The 19,579-nt window shown below is 41.4% G+C and overlaps 1 protein-coding gene across 9 annotated transcripts in view; it reads right to left on the reverse strand.

The window, feature by feature from the left end:
- The window catches only part of AGAP1 (ArfGAP with GTPase domain, ankyrin repeat and PH domain 1), a 399,779-nt gene that overhangs the window by 272,506 nt on the left and 107,694 nt on the right, over positions 1-19,579 (reverse strand). For all 9 annotated transcript variants that reach the window (XM_074829819.1, XM_074829816.1, XM_074829814.1 and 6 more), the window contains exon 2: positions 1,477-1,535. In XM_074829819.1, coding sequence (XP_074685920.1) covers positions 1,477-1,535 — 59 coding nt within the window. The remainder of the gene's footprint in view (positions 1-1,476; positions 1,536-19,579) is intronic.

Raw genomic sequence — 19,579 nt, forward strand, 5'->3', positions numbered from 1 at the left:
CCCAGCTGCCCACTCTTTAACTCAGATGGTTTTGCCCAATTCACTTTGCCACTTGGCAAACAGGTGCTTGGATCAGAGCAGCTCGTCCAGTTACGGTACAGAAAACAGGAGCTGAGCACAGATGCCTACCAAAAGCATTACACCAAATTCTGTATCTGTAATCAAAGTCATTTTTTAGGGTTTGAGAAATTGTGTTTAATTAAATCTGAACTTCCACATGGTAAATATCACAGCAATATGGCCCCAACAACTCTGTGCTGATGGCTTGACAAGTTGCTGGTTTGATATTGTGCTTGTTTTGGGGTAGAGTTAATTTTCTTCATCGTAGCTAGTCTGAGGCTATGGTTTGGATTCGTGCTGGAAACAGCGCTGATAACACGGGGAAGTTTTTGCTATTGCTGAGCAGTGCTCACACAGAGTTAAGGCCTCTTCTGCCTCTCATCCCACCCCACCAGCGAGGAGACTGGGGGTGTACAGGGAGTTGGGAGGGGACACAGGCGAGACAGCTGACCCCAACCGACCCCAGGGATATCCCAGACCGTGTGTCATCACGCTCAGCACATAAGCAGAGCCCGTCTTTCCTGGGGATGGCTGAGCACCTCCCTGCCGATGGGAAGGGGTGAATGAATCCCTTGTTTTGCTTTGCTTCCGGGTGCAGCTTTTGCTTTACCTATTAAACTGTCTTTATCTCAACCCAGGAGTTTTCTCACTTTTACCCTTCCAATTCACTCTCCCATCCCACCAGCGGGGAGTGAGCAAGCAGCTGTGTGGGGCTGAGCTGCCAGCTGGGGTTAAACCACAGCAGACATCCACTACAAGGAGGCTTCAGCCCACATCTCCAGCTTCCACGTTCATAACACTTAAAGGGCAAATCTGGGAAAGTCCCCCAATCTGTGTCTCTGTTATTTTTGCCTTTTCTTTCACTTATACAGAAAATGTCTCAGCCAGGGGAAAAGTTATTTTAAGCAGCTATTAAATCACTGTTCATTCTTATAGTAAAAACATGGGTTTTGATTCACTATATGAACCTTCAAAAGAGTCTCTTTTTTTATTCAGTATAAATTCAGTTAAATTCTTTTAAGAGGGAGAAAAGACATTTGGTCATGAAGAAATTATAAAAAAGCTACTGCAGTGAGATAAAAGGAGTTTTACGCATCACCTGCTAACTTCCACTTCCTCCTCTTACAGAAGTGTAAGATTTCCCTACTGAGAAGACCACCCTAGGAAGCTGGTTCATGTAGCCAAACAAGTCCAAACAGCAATGAAATACAAACAGATCTTTGAAGCATGATTATAAAAATAGAAAGTACATAAACTTCACAAAGATAAGTTCTGTTGAAGAAAACTGCTTTTTTTAAAAAAATTGCTTTCTGTATTTTTTTCTTCAACAGTAGATTTGATGAAGCTTAGAAGATTTTCACTTGTACGTAACATTTTCAGCATGTTTTTTAAAGATGGAAGTAAAAATAAACTCACCACTTTCAGTTCTGGTACAGATCGGCTTAGTGTCCATTCCTGGCTATTTACAAAGGCATCTGTAAAAGTGGACAACATTCACAACATCAGTACAATGACATTTAATGGTCTGCAGCACAGAATTTCATGCTAAGGCTTTGGGTACATGAGACCAAAAGTCACACTCAATCTTATGAGAATGATAGCCCAGCATGAAAAATACTAGGGGTTTGGACAAATTATACAAAAATTCAAGAACACGAGAAATTACCAGTCTGCAGAGTGGATGTGCCCTCTGCAGCAAGTCTAGCTGTATCACCTCCACTGGCATTAGTAAGCTCAAACTAACTCCAGTCCTTCAGGGTTGTGAAAAGACTCTTCCAGTCTGTACACAGTTAAACTGCTTCCCACCTACCATGACATATTTCTTCTCTACAAGAAAAGCCCTGGACTGCTCATCACACTGAATGTCAACAACTGCAGTTGTCACCAAGGAGTAACTTCTCCACCCAGGTAAATGAGAATATTTGCCTGTTCTAAAAACATGCTGGTTTTTACTGCACACCATACTTAATGTCAACACTGCAACTATCAGCGTCAGTATAAAATTAAATAAAGACTACTGGGGGTGGGAAAGAGTTCATTTCTGGAAAGCTGCTGAGTTCAGTTCATCATTGCTCCCAATGGAAAGAAAGTCGTTAGGGCTGCACCCGGCTCCAAGTTCACTGACAAGTCCACACACACAAGAGAAGATAAATAAGGCTCCACTTTTCTACCTCCAAAAACATTTCTCATTTTGCTCCTTCTATAAAGGTCTAGTTAACTGAAGGCAAACAGATAACCACGTTTCCGTTACAAATCCAAGCAGCATATACTCTGAATTGTGATTTAACCCTCTCCAAACCCATGCAAACCAGATGAATGCACAGAATTCGCATGCACAGAATGCTCCTACCAAGCAGATCAGGTGGAAATCCACAGTAATTCAACAGCCCTGAAGCAGTCCTGGTGCTACAATCAATTCCCAGTGTTAGAGGAAATAACAGGTGAAAAGTTACACCTGACCGCAGTGTCCGTAAGCAAGCAAAGGTTTTGCAAGCCATTATTTCCCCTCTGAAACACCAATCAGGAGAGAAAGAAGGCTATTTGATCATATCTTTTGATCCAGAGAATAAAAAAATTGGAAGTAACTTGCCCCTCTAGAAGGTATCCTCACTAACTAAAGAAACTGTCACCTGTAAGCAAACCTTCCCTGCCTAACTAAAAACAATCTCAAAGCAAACTTGTATTTTGCATTGTATCTCTATTCCCCACTAAATAGATTACTTTTGCTCAATATTACAAAGACATATTAGCCATGAATTTGGAAGACTTCTCCATCTTTATTTATCACCTCGCTTTAAATTTCAGCTACAAATAGAAGCAGGACACGTGTATTTACATGAAAACACTTTGAAAAAATAAGTATCTTGGTATATTACAATCTTGAGCTGCAGCCCACCCACTCACTGGAAGGAGAAGGAAAACCAAAGGCTCAGATTCAGATATTCTGAAGATCTGGGGTTAACCTTTTGGTATTCCAGCTGCAAGAGAAGACATTATGGTCATTAGGCTCCTGTTGTATGATTTGAAGTAATCTGAGATGATCAAAAATTAAAGTCACAGGTTTACATCTATACTGGACGGGGCTGTACACCAGTTAAAACAAGTCTCTTGTGTCAGTGAGGTCTGACCAGGAAGCAGCACACAAACCATTTTCCTGCAACCCACTGCTTGTCAATTCTGGTTTACCTAGTAAAGGTTTAAGAAAGCAAATACCACTTATAAGTCTTTTTCTTTTTTCCTCCATGATCATATCAGCATTTCTTACCATAGAAGGAAACCCAAGGATTACTAAATATGCTTGGGATAAGCAAACTAAGCACTTTAGAACTAAACACTACAGTTTCAATTAACAGGTAACAATTTGAAGCACTATGAAATAGTAAAAATGAACAGCACCTTCTAGCTACCACCTCATCCTAAACTCAGAAAGAGCTGTTTATGCTGAAGTAGCAGAAAAGCGTTTGTCAAACATCATCGAAGTCTTAGACCAAACAAAGGCTCCAAGCTAAAAAAGGGAAAGATGAGGACAGAGAGGATGGCAAAGGATGAACTATGCTTTGAAAGCTGGGGGAGAGAGGGAAAAAAAAAAAAAAAAAAGCATGTCTCTAGAGCTGTTGCAGTCCTCCAAAAACATTCCCCCTTTTTAAGTAATTCAGTGCAGCTGGAATACATATTATTTACTACATTGCTTAGAAACTACCACATCAGCATATAAAACGGCTGCACCAGGTCAGACAAAAAGTTCAACTATGGCATAGCCTTTTACTATGTCAGAGACCAGTAGATGATAGTAAAGAACAGGAGATACTTGCAGAAGAATGTATCTTCCCTGCAGACCAACAGCAATTTAGTTCAGAGACTGTCTGAGCCAAAGGTGTCCCTCTATTTAAACGGGCAGGGACACAGGATTCACCCAGGGTAGAGACACCTGACCCGAGCAGCCACTGCCCTGTTTTCTTGTCTCCAGCCGGAAGACACTCTAGAAACCAGGAACACGTGAAAACTTAATCAAGTCTCAACCCAGACAAGCCAGGGAGAACTTTCTGCAGCATGCCAAGCCGAAACATAGCGCTGAGGGATCTGGTGGAGTTGAGAACGGTCAGGGTGAGGTTCATGGTGGGCCTGGAGGATCTTCAAGGTCTTTTCCAACCGAGATGATTCTGTGATTCTGTGAAAATAACCTTAAAAGATGCAGACAAACCAGCAGCAATATTCCAATCAAGAACACAGCATAACAGACCTGTTCTAGGAGCCTTATGATTAAGGCATTCAAAACAGACCACAACGTGGCCTAGCTGTTCTCCTTCCTACCCTCCTGTAGGAAGCAAGATTTTTCCTTTACAGTGAGCACTAGAAGATATTGGATCACCACAGTCTGGATATGAGCGGCCAAACTGAGCTGACAAGCAGTGCCTTGGCCTTGGGCTCCTCCCCTGCTGTCAAGAGCGGAGTGGAACATACAACCACTGTTGTGACTGCCTCGTTCCAGGTCCCAGACCTTCTTCACCAGCCCCTGGAAAGTCTGTAGAGCACCAAAACTGCAGGAATCAAACCGCCACCTCCAGAAGCCTGCCTTTCACAGAAGGGGAATCCTTCCCTAACTTGCCCTGATGGTAAACTACCAATTCCCATGGTTTTGCTTTGAACCATTGCTGACTTGGGAAGTAGTGGAAAAGGAGAAGAAATTGCCATCCAACTGAAACACGCTATGAAAGAACTGACCATAATGAGAAGCCAACAAACTAAACAGTTCCTTGCTGCACAAACCTACTTCTTCAGGTGGCATAAAATACAGATTTCCCAAGTGATGCTTCTGCAACTTTACACAGTTACGAGTTTGGTCACCACTCGTGGAACAGTAATAAAGATTCACAGTTATTTCAAATGCATGTAAACATGCAAGGGCTGATTTAAATTATATCACTGTATGGTTAACCACTACTCCCTCCCCAGTAAAGATAACAAATAATTTGCATTTATCAATCTGATGCTTTGGATTACCACTCATTAGAGTGGTAACAGAACTCGTTAGTCAGTTTATAATCACACTGATAGCCTCCATATCTCAGCAACATTACAGCTGAGCTAACAAGTCACATCTTACCATGCAAAAACTGGAATATCAGATCAAGAAAGACTACTCCAGTTAAGCCTGATTCCACGAAACAATTTTGACTAAGTATTAATTAAAACTGTATGACAGACCTAAGTTACCCTGTATTCCTCTTCATATCCCCAAGTACCATTTATATTGCACAGCTCTGTTCCAAAACACTCGTTCCTGACAATTAATTCCTGAACTATACATTCCTATAGTTTAATGATATGTTTGTGTAGTGTAATTTGAACATGCCTGCATCTCCTTTCCCCACACTTGTGCATGCACTACTCCTTTCTTTATTACTACCTGCAAAAGATGGATAAATGGGTAAAAATGAAACTTGCCATTTTCTCTGCAAGACTTGGCAGCAGGAAGAACTAGCCAGGGCTGTACAACAGAAGGAGGTTTCAGCTGATCACCAGATTCTCAGGGGTCAGGGAAAACCATCAGTCTCAGGCAAGCATTATGCCTGACTGGCAGGGGTGTTGGTGCGTGAAACAAAATGTGAGAACTCTCTATTAATGTCAACAAGCTTCAATAAAAAAGACACGTTGGATTTTACCACCACAGAAGATTAAAAAAAAAAGAAAAAAGAGATGAGTGCGCAGATCACTGCTACTGACTTGGAGAACTGCAAAAAGTTCCACCATTTAAGCCAAGGGGTAGACTCACAAGGGTAACAAGAACATCAGAAGCCCCATCACATTTTTTTTAAAAATGTTTTAGGAAAAAAAAAAAACATTTGAATATTATTTGGTAAGATCTGTACATTCCAAAAACATAAATCAGGCAGGAGAGGCAATGAAAGGTGTATTTCCAAAAAGCCAAGAGGCCAAAAGACAAAGCAGAAAGCTGGCAGCTGCAGAGGAAGAATGATCCAGCTTGAGGGCATGGATTTATTCATCCTGCTTGGTCCTTCCTTCATTGAAATGCACCAAGAACCCACACAATGACCCAAAACAAACTGTCTCAGACATCAAATACCCTCAATATGGGAAATACAGGCATGTTCGTTCTGATCAACTATAGGGTGAAAGAAATATAATAAAACTAACTTGACAAGGTGCTAGACTTGACAAAGCTACCTTCTCTTTTTTGTTAAGTACCTGGTTATTGCTATGCACACAGGTTTTGAGTGTAAAATACCTGAAAATATTTGAAATACCATTTTATTGCAAAAATATGTCTGTAAAAAAAAAAACAAAACAAAGCTTAACCTCAACCCAACTGTTTAAACTAAAATTTCACAACACTATTTATCTTCAATTTGCAATTAAATTACAGATGGTCTTCCCTTGCCCTTTTTAAAGAAAAAACCAACAAACTTTTATTAGGAGATCTATGAGGTAATCTTCCCTCCCTGGTATAATTTACACTGGCATGTTTACAAGGAATAATGACAGTTAAAAACAGAACATGTCATGAAACAGCATCTGGTCTCTTTAGCAAAACGAGGTTCATGTACCATCATTGGTATGGACGTTGAAGTACCCAGCTAACCAGTTCGAGTACAAATGCCTCAGAAAGGAGTGATTTATTCCAAGTTAATCCCAAGACCCAAGGTGAAAAGGTCAAATACTTGCAGATAGAACATGACAAACAAGCTTGGGGATTTGCTTTTTTTTTTTTTTTTTTTTTTAAATAAACTAACTTATAATTACAGCATGACTATGAAACATTAGATGCAAACTGCAGCATGCAAAACACAAATTGGGTAGTCCACAAACATATTCTGTTGAAGAAACAAGAACCCCACTACCGCATGTTGATTTAAACATATTGGAAGAGATTTGCATAATAAATAGAACCACATGTATGACATTGATCAACTGGAGTCTTGTTTGAATTACTTTCTGACTTTGGAATTCAAGTGAACTCAACCTTCACATCTAACTACGGACTATACATATGAAAGGAATGACTTTTGTCAATAATTAATCACAGTTGTATGTCCTGTTCATTTAACTTCTGCATCAATGATCAAAAGCTTCAAATATGCATGGTGTCAATCATTTATTTTTAAAACATGTACCAAGAAGACAGTTTAAGTTGCATTTTCTTCACCAAGTTTACTTTTCCACAAAACTTTTTTTTTAAAAAAAAAATTTCCACCACCACATTTAGATTTTCTCAGTTCCACTTACTCATCACTACACCAAAGCACAAACTACAACAAGATCCTTCACTATTTTAAAACCTCAGTTTAGAAACTCAGCTCCAGCCAGAGGCACCTTCTCTGTTAGTCCCAACATTAAGAATCAGGTGTACACGCTAATTTGGTTTCCCATGAACACAGTGTTGTGGTGAAATCCTGGGCTTTGATGGCAATTCTTGGCAAGATTTCTGTACTCCACGGCACAGCACAACAGCAGACTTCCAGAAGGTCTGACTGTTTCAACACTATATATAAATGCCCTGCTTAGAATAACTTTGCAAACAGAAAAACAAATTCCCTGCTTCAAACCCAGGAACAATCACTAAAAACTAAAAAAATATTAGCAAAACAATGTTATTGAGGGACAACAAGATCAAGGTCAATTCAACTGTCCGTAATTCAGAAGAGGAGAGGGAAGTCACGTATGAAAACCGGAGAAATTTCACAGCAATTACAGAAATAACCACAGGAAAAGCCTGTCTTAGTTGTTCAGCAGTCTGTTTTATCCCATACTTCACTTCTAATGCTGGAGGCCCTCCGCTAACCTAAATGAACTCCACTTACTGCCATGGGCAACAGCAACAGGGCAGCTAACTGGACCACAGTGTAAATACTTTTAACTGGGACTGATTAGATTTACACCACCCTCGCCATCCTTTGGGTCCCTCCTGCTGAAAGAATCTCCACAAGCCAATGAAGTCTGTTGATTTATGCTTCGGGAGAACCATCACTGCCCCAACACCATCACCATCAGCAGTGCAGCACAGGACGCTCTTCTCCATTCCCTGTACTGCACCAGCCAGGGCTCCACTAACCTTGTTTTATCCTTTATTGTCACTGAAATATTTCACCTTTGACTAGCAATTTAATCCAAAGTCTGAGAAGTTCACAGATTTCTTTTTGTCTGTTTGAGATGAAAACCTAATGGCAAACCTGTCCAAAAGGAGGGATGAGAGAAGAGCAAGCAGATGTCTCTGCAGTATGACATGAAAAGACTTAAATCTTCCACGATTCTTGGAAAGCTTCTTAGTAAGAGCTTCCCTCAGGCTATCCCAAAGTCCCTTTGCTGTCCTTTTAAATGAGGAAAAGCTATTAAAAAAAAAAAAAAAAAAAAAAGCCAAGGGATTTCTCTGGAAACCTTCAGCAAAAGATCCTTTTCTTTTTGATAAGAACAGGAACCCTCAAAAACAGGTGAAGGAAGTTAAAGTACGAACAACTGCATCACACCCTGCTCCCCCTCAATAATTTCTGCATTACAAGCAATATTTAGAGTTACTTCCTAGTTTGAAATAAAAACCTGAGAGCGAACAGGTACAGAAGATATTCCTACAAGTTCCCACTTGCCCACAAAGATGCAGATAAAACCACACATCTCTCTTTTGGAGCCGTATCAAAGGAGCACTTTCAGAATGTACTTCCCAAAGCTGGTGTGCTAATTTTCTCAGCAAAGAGGGAAACATGCAACTTTTGGGTTGAGACTTGTGATACTAATAAAATATGCATTTTTCAGAGGAGGGGTAATCTCTCGACATACATCCTCTCCAACTCAGCCCCCAGCATTTCAAGTCAAAGCACCAACTCAGTTCCAACACAGTATAGCAGAAAATATTCTGACATGCTTATTGTTAAGCTTTGCATAAAATATTATTTGGAAGAGAGTGTCATATTCCAAAAGGCCCTTTTCCATATTTATTTTCTCATTCATCTTATACCTGTTCCAAAAAAAAAAATCAGTCAGCTTTTCATATGGATCCTCTCTGCTTATACATTCTATTCTGTACACAATTATGAACAGTAAGTACAAAGCAATAACAAATAAAATTTTTAGAAAACCGTCAGTATCAAGAAAAGCCTTCTTCCTCCCTACTCACTCAGTTTGATAGAATCATAGAATCTGGCCAATTAGAAATTACTGCCACAACTACACAACTCCAAACAGACCCCTTTTTCTTTCCCAAGTTGCAGAAGTGTCAATTATTGTTCTTATGTGGTTTAACCAAAAAGCAGAATTGCAGTGTGGCCCTGTCCCCCCCAGCCCTCCTCTGCACAGCTTCAGCTGGGAACTCCAGCCAGGCTCTGGTGAGAGTGCTGGGAAGTCACGTCCCATCACGCATGACATTGTATTTACACTTCGTTAACAGGATTAATACACACATTGCAGAAGAAGTCATGAAAACTGCCACAGAGCAATTCAATTACAATCCTAAAACAAGAGGGATTTTGTGAGCTGTCAGTTTAAAAGACTCCTCCATCCCTTCTAGTGTTGTCAGAAAGGATAAAATCCCAAGTGCTCTTACGGTTTCCACATAAATGTTTGATATTGGTCAGATTTATCGCTGGCTAATTGTAAAACGGAAAACAGCTCTATGCTCAGCTTCTTCAAGTCATCAGGCACCTCAGCCGAAACTCAATACGAGCCCCATGTATATTTGACATCTGAAAAACCACGTCCTGTAACTGAGAACTATATTAAACAGATATTTAGGTCAAACCCATGATCTATCTTCCAATAGCAACTGGCAGCTGCAACAGTGTTATCCTTTGCGCTGCCATGGAAACAAAAGGAGGACCGGTGATGGGAAGAGCTATACAACCTTAACAGTCAACGAGTCAGCCTTTCCTAAAATACGCTTTTGGGCTTGGGAATTTAAGAGCACTTCTCTGTCACCGCGGCATTTCGGGTTTGTCTTGAATTTTTAAATTGTTGAAACTGAAAAGTATTTTGTTGCTTCTGCTGCTAATATTCCCCCTCTCCCCCTCATCTGTCTTACCTGTACAGCTATACTCAACCTTGCTGAACACATGGCTTTCAGGTGATTTCAAAGACATTAGCTCTCACAGCTGGAAAAAGTCCCATTCTTCCCACAACAGGACTGAATGATGTATAATGTTTCCAAGTATATTCCCAAAAACAGTTTCATGCTTGAAGTTTTACAGCTAACACCATTAAAATACTTGTTTTGTCCTTAAATAGAATGTAGCTCCAACCAAGACTAGTCATTTTAACCACCCCCCAATCCCCCTCAATCCCTCTCCCCACAATCCCAAAACCAACCAGAGAAGATATTTTGGCTGTAGGCTGCCTATAAGGAAAAGTAAATTACATACTTAAAAAAACCTTCCCCTTCCCTGTATTTTCACAGCGAGTTGGATTACGGAGCTGACGCATGGTTAGTTTAAGAAAAATTAAAATCCCACAAATAAACCCACTGTTTTCTCTTGAGACAACTCTGCCATCAGAGAAGCACAGCACACTTCAAAGAGGGATGTTCTGAGCGAGGACAATCAGGATTACAACCGAATTCCAATAAAACACACGTTTCTTAATACTCAGCAGCATCTCTTGGAGAAAGGTGACACTGAAAAACACTGGTCCTGGCTGGCCCCTTTTACAAGAGGGTGATGAGAACTCAAGAAGTTAAAAGGAATATAAAAAGCAGACAAAGAGAAAACAGAAGCATCATTGCATAAAGCTGTTCTCTGACCCAGTAAAAGTGGGAAAGTAAATGATCACTCTGAAACAAAGGGTATTTTAACAGCTTGTTGTTCTGTTGTTGTTCTTTTAAAGTCTTATTAGTCTTTTTTTGAAGTCTTATCTTTTTTAAAAATGAAATGTACTTCCTAAGCACAACAGAAAAACCAGCCCTGCCCAAGTGGAGTCACATACAAACCAGGCAACCTCCAGGCAGCTGGCTCTGCCACCCCACCACCCCCTTGTCTCCCCAGTCACGCTGAAGATAGCCTCTTCTTTTCCCAGGCGTGTGCACGGGGCAAACCCAGAGATATCGCTGCTCTCACATGCAGCAGAGGAGGGGAACAAAACACATCCTTGGCTTAAATTGTTTCTACAAATTATGTCAGCTAGAGCAATCCTGTCAAATACACACGGCTAAAGTCTACTGCATTGCTTCATATTCTTGCAAAAACGTAGCACTGCTCACGTCCCAGGGCTCTGGGCTGTCCTGATGCCTCAAGTTACATGTGCACCCTGCAATGAAACAGTATCTTTTTTTTTTTTAGGCAATACACTCTTTCTGTAAGCACCAAAGCCTCAGAGAACACAGCTAAACAAGTAACCGTAGTAGTATTGGGACTCCAGTAAGAAAAAGAAGCCACTGGAGATGAAATGTTTGGTAAATGTCTTATTTTGTTGGCTCTCACTAGAAAGCAGGTCAGTGTCAAAGGTGAGGTCTGTTTTATACCATCTCCTGTCTCAAGGGAAGGGTATTGCCAGCACAGGAAACATTACCCCAAAACATAACTAAATGAAAATCTGGCAATAAGATTTTGAGCTGTAACAAGCCAAGCTCAAGACATGAAGGGAGTGAGGTGCTGCTTACAAAACTGCGGAATACCAGGGTTAAAAATACAGGATTAAACCTGTGTCCAAGCAAAGACATCCAAAGTACCCAAAACGAGACACCTTCAAAAATCATAGCCTATGCTGTCTTTCCTGATTACAGACACAAACAAGGAATTAGCCTTTCTTATTCAAATCTGAGTATTAATGAGAAACCTTCCTACAATGCATCAAAGATGAAGAGACACAGCTAATACACTTGGCAAAAGATCAATGTCAGGGTGTAAATTTAAAAAGATGAAGTGGGGAAAATAAAGAGAACATTCTAAATGAATAAAGAAAAAGATTTTATTTGGCAAGCCAGAAAGAAGAAAGTCACAACAGAGATGCAAAAAATTGACTGAGATGCATTGCTTGGCAGGCTGAAAATACTTCTAGCTTTCCAGATAGATAAGAATGGCTGTAACTCAACAAAAAAAAAAAAAAGTGAAAAAATAAGCAAGAAGAACTTGGTGACTACTTGGTGGAGGAAAAAATACTTATTTTACAGGTACAACAGCAGCAATACTCAATGAAAACCAAGCATGCAGTGAAAAGTCAGGCTAGCCAAAGGACTTTCATCAGTGGGATTCCACAGAAGAGATTATACTGGGGCAACATCTGAGCATCACCAAAGCCTAAGCAGCAGAACGCAAAATAAATCGCAGTAAATGAACAAAACCACAGTGACCTTGGGGGTGGAGGGGGAAGAGAAGGCATAGGAGGAAGGAGCTAAAGGGACTATCAAGTCATGCTTAATAAAACAGTGACAAAAGCACAAACTGTTAAAGAGTGGCAAACACCAAAACCCAGACCAGTAATTCATTTGCCCTCCTACTCTGGCACAGGTTGGCAGCAGATGAAGCAGATGAGGTGGCACCACACCCCCTTGCTCCTCCTCTCCCTGAACTTAGCTCAACACGCAGTTCAGACAGAAGTAACCTCTTCACCTAAATACATACAGCCCTTCGTGTATTTTATCCATCAGCTAATAGCTGTGCATCTCTGCCACTCCCACGGTCCTAAAGCAACTCACAGCTCAATTATCTTTTGGATCATAACAAAAGAAAAAATTTATTGGGCTATTTTTTAATCTGACTCTTACTAGTTTCACAAGACGCTTCTTAATTCTTGTGTAAGAAGGGATAATCCACAGTGATTCCATCTTTACCCCCCTTCTCTCTCAGGATGATCCCACTTGTCTTCCCCCTCCCAGGCTGCACCACCCTGCTTAGCTGGATTGGCTGTTGCCTGGACCAAACTCACTGCCTTTCAAATGCACCTTTTTGTTCTCCTATACTTATTTCCAGATGCGAGGACCACAATCACCCCCCCAAAGCCTCCAGAGATGTGCACGCTACGCCCTTTTAATGGAGGCATGACAACTTGCTCTGTTTTCTGTCCTTAACACTCTTTGCTTTGAGCCCTGCAGAGCACTTCATTCGTGACTTCCACAAAGCTCTTACAGATGCCAAGACCTTTACCGAGACTTACAGCTCATTCAGAGCTGTGATGCATGAGTTAGAACTGCCCTCTCCCCACGCGACTCTTTGCACTCATCCGCATTAAGTTTAATCTGCCAGTATGTCCACCACTAACCATTGCAAGATTTTTCTGTAGCTCTGCACAACCAGCTCCTGTTTTTTACTACCCCAAACGAACCATAAATTGTCACCCTCTTTCATCCCCTTTCCCAGGGCACTTCTCAATATCTTAACAGAAGAGGCTGCAGCACAGATTCCTCCAAGACTAGCTGCTGGGTTTTTTTCAAAGGGAAAAATCAACTATTCCTATACACGATTGCCCTCTTATCTGATGGCAGCTCAAGTCTCTAGCAAGAGCAACTCTTTCAGTCATCAAAATAAACAATTTCCCTCGTCCTCCCCTACAGAACACCAGCAAATGCGAGGCATGATTTTCCCCATAAAAGCCAAGTCCACCCTTCCCCAATACATCATTTATCCATCCATCCACAGAGTTTATTCTCGGTTTCTCAGCTTAGTGGTTGTATGCTGCGTGATTAATGCAGACGGAGGTAAACTCTACCCCCTGTCACACCCATGCAGCCACGATGAAGTCAATATGGTTAAATGGGTGTGATCCAGTAACTCAGCTTGCAAACCAACACTCTTCTACATGCCTAAACGCTCTTCCCTCTCAAGCAACCTGCAAGCAAGCGGTGCTAGACAAGACTGTAAAATGAGCAATGGTGCGATCAAGGATGCTTTATTCTTCTGCTGCCCTGTACCATCTGGTGCAGTCTCAGCACCCAGATGCAAAAATATGCAGTATCAAAGTTCAATTACTTACAAATTGACTTACTGCCCGACTTCCTTGATTGTCAGCCACAATCTGTGCTCTGGCATCATACAATCATCGATTTACTTTTTCAGTTCTTTAAATTGGGGCTACAGAAAATGGGTCCAGCGTGTTTGTACAGAAGTACATCTAGAAAAACATTACCCTCTCCACAAGGGAAATTATGACTTGTTTATGCAACACATTTCTGAAAACATTTTTTAGAACTCGAGTCATGTCTCCAAGATTGCTATGCTGGTTGTCAAAACAGAGCCTTTTTTTCCCTGACTATACCATATGTAATACTAAGTTCACTTTCCCTAACTTGATATCACCCATGCAAGATTTGGAGATGATTAGTGGAAAATATACAAATGAGACAGTGTTCTCCAGAGAACAGCACAGCAGGAATAATCTGATGGGTTTTATATTTATTAGCCTGATGCACATCTAACTTGTTTAAACAAGGCTTTTGTCAAACGTCAAAAAAAATGTTAATGCAATCCAAGGCATGCTCTCAAAGGGAATTAATGCTGAGCTGGAACCAATGCGAAAGCCTTAGTTACAGCAACAAGGAAACAGTGAAAAGGGGCCCCTTTTTATTTCAATTGCAAATAGATCTGCTAAGATAGAAAGGTTTATTTCCTAATAGCTGAGATGGAGAACCTAGAGTGGGAAATTGGGGTGGGGGCAGGTATCGGAAACACCCGGTTTGTGTCTGGAGGCCTCTGCCTCCCTAAGCTCGGGGCAGGGAGAGGGCCGCCCCTGGGGACAGCCCAGGGACAGCCAGGCGCCAGGGATGCTCGCCCCTGCCCTCCGTCTCCTTCCCTGCTGCCACACCGGGACACCCGGACTTGGCTTCACACGTAAGCAGTGCAGATACTCATCTCAGGTGCTCCTTCAGATGCTCAGTTAGTTTTTATTTTCCTGTAATAAGGATAATGCCCACTTACTCAATTTCAATACCATTTTGCCTAAAGAGACGGTTAAACCACCAAAACACTGAACCATCACAGAACCAAAGCATCATAAAAACCTCTGTCTCAACACACTGCACAGCTGAGCAAGAGACAGGGTTCTGAAGCAGAGAGAACGCAAAGAGGGAAGGACTCAGGGCTGCCATTATCTTTTGCCTTAACATAACTGTTACGTTAGCTTACAGCAAAACAGTTAAAAAAGGTACCATGTGACTAAACGCTCCATCAGAAAAGCGGCTTCCTTCCCCAGCTTCCTATTTAAAAAGCACCTGCTATTACAACACACTTCAGAAAACAGCAGACCTATCCAAGTAGGAATTATTTATTTTGGAAACTCAAAACATTTGTCAGCTGAACTTTAGACTCTGTGACTAACTATAACACAAAGCCTCTTTCAACTTCCATTCACAGATAAAACTGCAAGTCTGTAGGGAGCCAAAGGTAAGCAAATCAATCACCATAATCCCAAGATCTGCAACCACTCGCTATCACTCCTTCGCCTTCTCCTCCCAGGCAGCCTGTCCCACCTCACCCCTGACTCAGCCAGCGCTCTGGAGCTCCCGCAAGAGAGTCTAGCAAAAAGGATGCTGCAAACCACGTGCCAGCTCACATTAAATACAACTTTTTCCAAACCTCAACAGTTATTGCTAAGTTTGATAGGTCTGACATGTCACATCAAGTCTGTCAGGGGAGAGGGAGAGAATGATTATCATCATTATTATGTTGTTATCACCATTACACAAGCCACGCTCACAACCCATCTTCCCACATCACCTGAAGAATTAGTGCAATACCTCAAATTGCTGGGACCTAAATCAAGGCAGAACCAGACATGCCTCTGAGGCTACCATGACGTTTTATTGGAACCAAAAAAAGCCAGGCTACACACAAATATCAATTTACTAATACTTCTCCATTTGAGGTTTATAAAGCTGAATTTTTAGTTCTGCTAAAACTGGTAATATTACATTTTTTAAAAACATTCACCCGGGAATAAAACTCTTCTCAGTCTTTGCAAAAATCTTGCCCGCTGGCTATATTCTCATTTGTGTTTCCTGGGTGAAGCCAAGAAACTCAAGTATGTTTTCATAGCTTCATCAGGTTCTCTTCACCTCAGGCACGTACTTTAAACTCAAATGATTGTACTAGAAATTTTCTCTTTAAAGAAGCCCATGCAGAGTTCAGGAATCAGAAGAGAATTTAGCTACAACTAAGAGACCTGCACCTCCTTCCTTACAAACCTGTTCTAATGCTTTTTGTACCCACTGTTTTGCAACATCCAAGCGACCCCTATTAAAAGGAGAAGTTGGAAAAAGAATCCATTTTTGCAAAAGTTGTCTTGCTGTATCTTCACACTGTTCTGGGCTTGACCTATGACATACTCTAAACACACTGTAAACTGACTCCTTGCTAAACTCCTGCATCCAAACACCTAAGAAATCTCTCTCTCTTCATATTCTGTTCCCTATCAATGCCATAACCTCCTATTGCCTTTTCACAAGCTGAGAAAAGAAAGCTGGAGGCCAGTTATCCCATCACGGCTTTTATTCTTTTTCACCTTTGTGCCACTTCCTAAGGTAAACTCAACTGCATTAGCGACTGACATTCATTATGAGAACGTGTTTTATGTTTTGAAAAAAACTTGAAAGTCAGAAACACATAAAGATCTAAAACGTACTTCAAAGCTAACAAGAAGGGTGTCAGCCTCTACTCTAGCAACAACACTAGCACACGCTCTTAAAAAAATAATTAACACAACCAAGTGCAGCCTTAAACCTGTAATAAAGCGCAGCTATTTGGAAGCAGTACAACGGAAAAACTGAAAGCAAACAGCTACAGTCTACGTATCTCAACAAAACCACCCCAAAAGCAGCAGCAGAACATGCTACACTAAATGCACGTTTCCAGCGTCTTGGAAATCATGAGAGGGACCAGCTCTCCCCGCTGCGCGCGGCTCTTCGTGGGAGCCTTGTGATGGCTGCAGGGCCACCTCACACGCTGCTGCTCCAACCAGACACAGCACAAGCTTCATCTGCAGGGGGCAAAAGTGGCAGTTTCTCCCTTTTTTTCATTTGGGGACCTTCTCTCTGATTCTGCAAAGCACAATTGTGCTATGAAGATCCTCTGGCCTCTCCATATGACCCTCTGTTAGACCAGAGCACGGTCCCAGGAGAGAGCAGACCAAAGGACAACACAGACCAGCCAGCCAGGTCTCAAATATTTTGACAATCCTGTTCTCAAGGACAGCAGTGATGAGACTGCATTTGGCATATTTACCTGACTGATGTGCGCTGATTTTCTGCAGTTAGAACAAGTTTTGACAATTTCTGTTCAACCTTCCATGGTGCTATCAACAGCTGCACTTGCATGATCAAAAAGAAACTCAAACTGTCTTTAGGATAGCATATACAGAGACAACATGTGGTTAGTACATCAAATCAGCTACTGGTGCAGATCAAAACAATTTTTGGCTCCTCCTCCCTGTTTAAGCAGATTTATTTTTTCCCAGGCAAAGGCAGGCACCAGGATGAGCACAGTGCACACTGCAGCTGCTGCCAACAGCTGTAACAGGCCCCGTCATAGCTACAGGATTTTTTTTTTTTAAACTACAGTGCATAGGAGTTCACATCCCAAATTGAAAACAAAGCAAACCCCAAAATAAACTTCACTGTCTTACTAATTAAAGGGATTCATTCCTTCAGGAAAGCTGACATAAACCACTGCTGTGGGGTTAAGAACATATTTTTAGTACTCAGTTCTTCCAGCATTTTTACTGAAACTGCGTAAGCAAGCCAGAGCCTGACTACCCATGTAGCATCATTAAAAGCTCTATCTAGGAAGTGGGTTTTTCACATAACTAACTTTGAAACGCCACAGGACATTCTCATAAACCCAATCACAACAATACAGGAATTTTCTTCTCCAGCACCAAGGTTTTCCTTCCCAGTACAGCAGCCAGTAAATTTTCGCGGTCGTCTTCAACCGCATCACCTTGCCATGCCGGGTCAGGCACAGACACCCTACATGACAGGAAACTTAATAAGCACAACTGGATTTTACTGATAACCCAAAGAAGTTTTCTGCCTAATAATTTTTCAGCAGAAGGTTTAGTGATCTGACAATGAGCGTGCACTGCAATGTCTGCACAAAGCAGTAGCAGGATGCATCTGAAATACAAGTTACCCAAAACTCCAGCTTTCTCCCACAACGGCCAGGGCAGAATGTATCACTGGGCCACACCGTGTATCACAAGCGATAGCTTTCTTTATCATTTATAAGTGAAATATCCTAACAGAATTAAACTCAACTTTTAATAGCTATGCTATTTTTATTTTAAGAAATCTGACATGGTATTAAAACCACACATTTTTAATTGCCATTGCTGCTTTCCACTTAATTCCTAGAAGTGAGGGTTTTCTTACCATCCTGCAGGTTACACTGTCAATTAATGATACTATTTATAAGATAATAAAAGTCTGAACTCGACAGTGAAAGGCATGGGGGAAAGGGAAGGATTTCAAAACCAAAGGAAAAAAAATTATTTCCAAGTTAACTATCTTCACCTTGCTCTAGCAAATTGTGTTCCCAAAGGTGTGACGTATGAAATTTTCACCTCCCCGATGAGTTAACTGCCACAGTATTACCTGCAACCCAACACACCACGAAAGGCTCAAAGGCATTGCCACCAACAAGCAAGTGGGCTTCCTCGAGGAACCCCGGCCGGGCTGCTTTATAAAGCACTTTTCTGCCCCAGGGCTACATACACAACTCCAAACAGCTCTGTGACACAGGGTTTTTTCAGTCTGCATTCAGCGTGTTTTTAAAGCTTCTGATATTTCAATAACCAAGGAAAAAACCCAGCCGAATTTGAAATCTAGTGCACAAATTACGCTTGGGCATGTGTTTAACAACTACCTTAGCCAGCGCACTGAAGTGGCAATCAGTGTCATGTACTGCCACTGCTGCCTCAGAGATCAGCTTTTCTAAGGCGGCAACAAGTTTCTGCTTGAAAGTTGATCCCAAATGATGCTTGTAACGTTGTTCCAACCACATTCCAGACTTCTTTCTCCTCAACAGCAAGTCACCTAACCCCAAGATTAGTAAAATAGCATCAAGTTGTACCTCCCGGAGAACTGAGCTGGAAAAGCAACGCGCCTCCTGCTTGGTATATTCTGTTTAGGGAGATCTAAAGCTGGTTTAAAATACCGAAGTCTTCAGATTAAGCAGATGTGCTTAGTATCTATACACGCAGGAGAATAAGGGGACAGGCTTTTGTCTCCGGTTACAACTCAAGAAATGAGATATTCCCAGTCCTGTAATCTCCCTGTTCCACACATTTGTAATGTTCTTCCATGGTTATGGATAAATAAAACATTTCAGATCCTAAATACCAACAAGAGCCAACCAAGAAAACCCAACTCATTTTATAATGGGTGGTTTGGGTGATTCACAACATCTGAAAGACAAGTCTCCAGACCATTTAATATAAGGCAGAAGTAACACAGTATGTATCAGCTGGCTCCAATTAACACTTCACCTTTATCACTTGCAAGTATTTCCTTATGTGCTGAGAACCACCTATTACTCATGCCTCTGCTGACTCACAGAAACATTAATCAGCCATTAAAAGGTGGTTTTGCACCACATTA

This window comes from Strix aluco, chromosome 6, assembly GCF_031877795.1.
Source record: "Strix aluco isolate bStrAlu1 chromosome 6, bStrAlu1.hap1, whole genome shotgun sequence".
NCBI lineage: Eukaryota > Metazoa > Chordata > Aves > Strigiformes > Strigidae > Strix > Strix aluco.